This window comes from Mandrillus leucophaeus, unplaced genomic scaffold (genome assembly GCF_000951045.1).
Source record: "Mandrillus leucophaeus isolate KB7577 unplaced genomic scaffold, Mleu.le_1.0 Scaffold53, whole genome shotgun sequence".
In the NCBI taxonomy this organism is placed as follows: domain Eukaryota; kingdom Metazoa; phylum Chordata; class Mammalia; order Primates; family Cercopithecidae; genus Mandrillus; species Mandrillus leucophaeus.
In genome coordinates, this window is record NW_012105697.1 from 621,483 (window position 1) to 627,136 (window position 5,654).

Below are 5,654 nucleotides of genomic sequence, written 5' to 3' on the forward strand. Positions count from 1 at the left end.
AAAAAAAAAAAAAAAAAGAAAAAATGCCATTGAATGTAGATGCATAGATTATATCTGTGTTCTTCATTTTGCTCCATTGTTCTACACACTTTTCTTCATGCCAACATCATGCTGTTTTGTTTACTATAGCTCTGTAACATATTTTTAAGTCAGGTAATGTGATATTCCTGTTGTCTCTATATATCTTAAAGTCTCGAGACAAGGGGCAACACATACAAAAATCGCGGAGAAGAGAATCCCAGGACTCCCAGAGCCAGTGTTGGATAACAGAGTGTTGGCCATGAACCAACCTCAAAGATTTCCCCTGAGTAGAGGACAGGCACCCTCATTTCCTCACCTCTCTCCTGTCTCTATTCTAGGAAACCCGTCAAGTAGTTGGCCTTCACCCACTGAACCAAGCTGCAAAACCAGTGAGTAAAGAATCCCTCTTATCTCAGCTTTTGGAAACCTGGGGAGGTGTAAGCCTTGGATTCAAGCCTTCGCTCAGCACCTCCCAGCGCTGATTGTGGGCCTGTCTTCCACCATCTCTCTGAACTCCAGACACTCCAAAAGTAAAAGGGATCTTGGCCCAGCACAGGGCTCAGTGAAGTCTCTTAATCTCTAATCTTCTGCAGCTGAGACCTCCTACAAGCTGGAAGAATGACTGCAAATCTGACATCCTTCTCAGGAAAAATGCAGTGTTTGTTCTCCCTGCATTCCTAACTGGAGGATAAATTCCTGGGGGCTTGAAAGAGGGAAGGGAAGGGAACATCTAATGAGGGCGAGGTGTTTCAGAGAAGTTCCACTTGCCAAGGAATGAACTCCTGTTGGTCATGAGGCAACCCTGGCTGACTCAGCAGAGCAAGAGCCTTGAGTAACAGAGAACAGAGCTCATGCACGCACACTTCGACTCACTGACTCATTCAGCCATGGCTCCATGCTCAGGCTGTGCAGTTGGAATCCTTTCCTACTATTACCATAACAAATTTCCACAAAATTGGTGGATGAAAACAAAACGACTTTTTAATTATCTTACAGTGCTGTAGCTCAAAGGATGAAATGCACCTCACTGAGCTAAAATCAAGGTGACAGCAAGGCTGCCTTCCCTCTGAAGGTTCCAGGCAAGAATCTGCTTTCCACATGTCCCAGTTTCTAGAGGCTCCCACATTCCTTGGCTCCTGGTCCCCTTCCTCCTTCCTCAAAACTCACAAAGACTGGTCACGTCTCACATGGCATCACTCAGACCCTTCTTCCTTGTCCACGCCTCTTTCTCTGAATGTTCCTCTGCTTTCTTCCTCATCTCTTAAGGACTTTGGGATTTTATTGCGTTCACCAAGATAATCTTCATCATCTCCCTAATATCATCTAGGATACCCTCCTTTTCAGTTCAGCTGATTAGCAACCATAATTCCATCTGCAATCTTCATTCCTCTTTTCTACGTAAAATCACATATTCCCAAGGTATGAAGGCTAGGACAGGGACATTTTTGGGGTGGGGTGGATTCTCCTGCCTTCCACAAATAGTAAACAGGATGCATTTGGCCTGTGCTCTTGGGACACTGACGTTGCAGATGGGTAAATGGGAGGAAAAAGAGAATGAATGCACAAGTGGACCTATAAATGGCTGATCCATTGGGAAACATTGGTGCATGAAATCTATTTATTTATGTATTTATTAATTATGTATTTATTAAGTCAGAGTCTCGCTCTATCCCCTAGGCTGGAGTGCAGTGTCATGATCTTGGCTCACTGCAACCTCCACCTCCTGGGTTCAAGTGATTCTTCTGCCTCAGCCTCTCGAGTAGCTTGGATACAGGCACCCGCCACCACACCTGGCTAATTCTTTTTGTAGATTTTTGGTAGAGACGATGTTTCACCATGTGGCCCAGTCTATCTCCAACTCCCAATCTAAAGTCATCCGACCGCCTCAGCCTCCCAAAGTGCTCGGATAATAGGCGTGAGCCACGGCACCCAGCCAGAATTTAAACTAAATAACAGATAATGCTGAGTGTCTGATTTCAGGTCACAGAGAAGTTCTCACTGATCAAATAATACTTGTGATCTTAATGAAAAAAATAGATCAACCCCTGGAAGACTGGCGGAAGGATTTTCCACACACAGCTGTCAGCCGTGAAGGCACGAAGGTGAAAACAATCTTATGTGGAAGGAAACGGCTCTGCCTGAAACGCTGGGAGTGAGATGGGAGAATTACAAGACCACTGGAGAGAGAGGAGAGCACACTGGGCACACAGGAAACTAAGGAGGACAAGGAGTGTGTGTTTTATACGCACAGCCCTTGGATTCACCTCGGGCTAACTAGGAATCCCTACGTGATTTATAGTGACTGACATGAACATAAGGGAAGCCCAGGTGCATAACTGGAATCTAGGAGACTGTAGAAAAGGCAATTCCCACCTCACTGGTGAAATGTGTTGCGTATTTAGACACTAAATGAATGAAGTAGATGGATACAACATGTCTATGTGAGGTAGAATAATTCGCAGGGAGGGCTTGCCTGGTTTGATTTTTCCTAATTGTTCAATCTTCACTTCATTAATTTCTTTCTGAGATTTATTTTTCCTACATGTAAATCAATACCTGGCAGAGGACTGATTGATACATGAGGTGTGGTGCAAAGGAAGAGACTTATTATAATATAACACGCAAGGTTGTGAACGGTGGCTCACACCTGTAACCCAACATTTTGGGAGGCTGAGGCGGATGGATCCATTGAGGTCAGGAGTTCAAGAACAGCCTGGACACTATGCTCAAACCCAAGTCTACTAAATAAACAAAAACTAGCTGGGTGTGGTGGCGCAGGCCTGTAATACCAGCTATTCGGGAGGCTGAAGCAGGAGAATGGCTTCCACCCGGGAGGCAGAGGTTTCAGTGAGCCGAGATCGCATCATTGGACTACACCCTGGGTGACAGAGTGAGACTCCATCACAGAAAATAAAAATACAAAACTCATAAATGTAATATAACATACAGGAATGACAAAGGCACTTCAATCCCAATTATCATTTTTCTATTTCTCTATAACGACTTCTTTGATCCTTTATCTTATCCATTAGAAAATCAGCCGAAAACATCTTCTCTGTTTGCTTTCCGTGAGCCTGAGATCGTATGGAAAATATGAAAGGCCCCTGAACCCACCAGCACAGGCCCTGGAATAGAGAAAGTTCTCTGTTCATGGCATAAAACTTGCCCCCTCACCCAAATCCCCCACCTCACGCCTACTTCCTATCACATTAAGAGACACAGCTAGACGGTGGGAAGGTAAAAACTAACATTCTTTGGAGTTCAGATTTTGGACTCAGAGACCAGCGCCAGCACCATCTCCTGGTCACCTTTTGTAGGAATTCACAGAAGGACAGGTTGTACCGAAGCAATAGATGATGGAGGGGGTTGTCCTTCCTCCGGACTCTCAGGTAGAACAGCAGCCTAATATATGACTCCCGAGATCACAAAAAGTAGCACGTTGTTCACCAGTTTCATCATTATTTCCTGGCTGTTGGATATATGACAGTTCTACTTCACTTTTTTGATCTTGATTTCACGTTATGCCTTTTCTTGCCGAATATAATGTGTTTGAGTCAAGAGGGTTGTGGCTGTAGAAATTGTAAAGCACATTCACTGTGTATCAATCCCAGTCCAGTCTTCCCAGAGAAGACTCTAAACACCTCCTGTACTGCACCTGGGGCTATGCCAATTTCTATCCCTCACCGTCACTCCAGGGAGACAGAACACACAGAGAATACATTACATAAGGTGGGTTCATTACTAACACATAAGCAGCAAGTGACAACAGAAGCCTACATTTCAATGTGAGCTAGTCCCCCAAGGCTCAGAAAAGCTGCTCGAGACATATGGAGTCACCCCATTTGCACTGCAGCTGGGGGAACCCAGAAAGCAGCCCGGCCTGGGTTTTGTACCCTGGAGCCACAGGAAGCACTCAGCTAAAGCACTGCATGGCGTCCTCCTCTGGCAAGAACAGGAAGACAGCCCAGCTGTTCTGGGACATTCCTCCTGATCTCAGGACGTTGCTGTCTTAGTCCATTTTTGTGGCTGTAAAAGAACACTTGAGCCTGGGTAACTTCTACAGAAAAGAGAATCGGTCGACTCACGGTTCTGCAAGCTGTACAAGAGGCAGGACACCAGCATCTATTTCTGGCTGCGGCCTCAGGCTGCTCCTACTCTGGTAGAAGAGAAGGGGGCTTGCATGTGCAGAGACCACCGAGATCACACGGCAAGACAGGGAGAAAGGGGGTGTGATGGAGCTTCCAAGCTCTTTTTAAGAACCAACTCTCCAGAGTACTAATAGAGGGAGAATGTGCTAACCCCGTCGTGTGGGGCAGCATTAATCTATTCATGATGGATCCACCCCCATCACCCAAACACCTCCCGATTGGCCCAACCTCTCACACTCAGGGTTAAATTTCAAAGTGAAGCTTTGGGGGGTCAAATATCCATACGATAGCAGGTGTCTCATCGGCACATTCTGTGGTTATTATGAAAACTATAACTGAGAAAGCAGGAGAAAGCTGGGTCTCCCACCACGTGGGTGCTTGTCCTAAAGACATGTTTTATGGGGTTGCCTGGCAACCAAGAAATGAGAGACAATCCACAAAGAGGAACTGCTATGGTGAGCTTCTCATTGGATTTCCATCTTCCTCCAGGTATCATCAAACACCTGCCTATTGTGATTAGGTACTCGGTGGCCACCATCATCTTCACCATCCTCCTCTTCTTTCTCCTTCGTCGCTGGTGCTCCGACAAAAAGAGTAAGTCTCGCGAAGCAGAGGCCAGAGACCTCAGGGCCGTGTGGGGAGGAAGGATGAGGAGGGATGGTAGCACGCAGGTGTGTGTTCCTCACCAGCAGGATGGTCTCTGGCCCAAGGCAGGAGCCACAGAGGCAGAGCTTTCTAGAGAGAGCACCAGACACCCTGTCCCTGCCTTCAGCTCACAGACCATTGCTTGATTCTCAACTGTATCCTCATGTCCCTGCAGCCACCGACATCCAGGAGAAGGTTCCATGACAGGCAGAAAGTGGGAGGCAGAGTCACTGGGATGGGAACTGACAGCTCTTCATGGGATGGGCCTTGCACTCAGAGAGATAGAATGTCTGAGTCTGGCTGTTGGCAGCTGAGGGACCTCAGGCACCTACAGTCTCCCCCAGTGTGTTGGTATCTGCACATGAAATGAGGACCCAGACGTGCCCTCCCAGCTGTTTTGATGACTTCTGTCTCCTACAGATGCTGCTGTAATGGACCAAGAGCCTGCGGGGGACAGAACAGTGAACAGGGAGATAGTCCTCCTCTCCCCAGCCTCATGGATATAGTCTTATTCCCTACTAGTCCTGAGGAACGTGAGCCCCTCCCTCACTCAACATTTCCCTCTCTCCAGGACTCTGATGAACAAGACCCTCAGGAGGTGACATACGCACAGTTGGATCACTGCGTTTTCACACGGGGAAAAATCACTCGCCCTTCTCAGAGGCCCAAGAGACCCCCAACAGATACCAGCGTGTACATGGAGCATCCAGATGCTGAGCCCAGATCGTTGTCTCCAGCCCAGGAGCACCACAGACAGGCCTGGAGGGGTCTTCTAGGGAGACCACAGCCCTGTCTCAAAACCGGCTTCACAGCTCCAATGTACCAGCCGCAGGAATCTGA

General features: G+C 47.3%; 1 protein-coding gene across 1 annotated transcript in view; it reads left to right on the forward strand.

The window, feature by feature from the left end:
- Positions 1-5,654, forward strand: part of LOC105551610 (killer cell immunoglobulin-like receptor 3DL2) — a 17,426-nt gene extending 11,772 nt beyond the window's left edge. Inside the window, 5 exon segments of the mRNA XM_011996924.1 lie at positions 360-410; positions 4,659-4,763; positions 5,235-5,290; positions 5,386-5,569; positions 5,572-5,654. Coding sequence (XP_011852314.1) covers positions 360-410; positions 4,659-4,763; positions 5,235-5,290; positions 5,386-5,569; positions 5,572-5,654 — 479 coding nt within the window.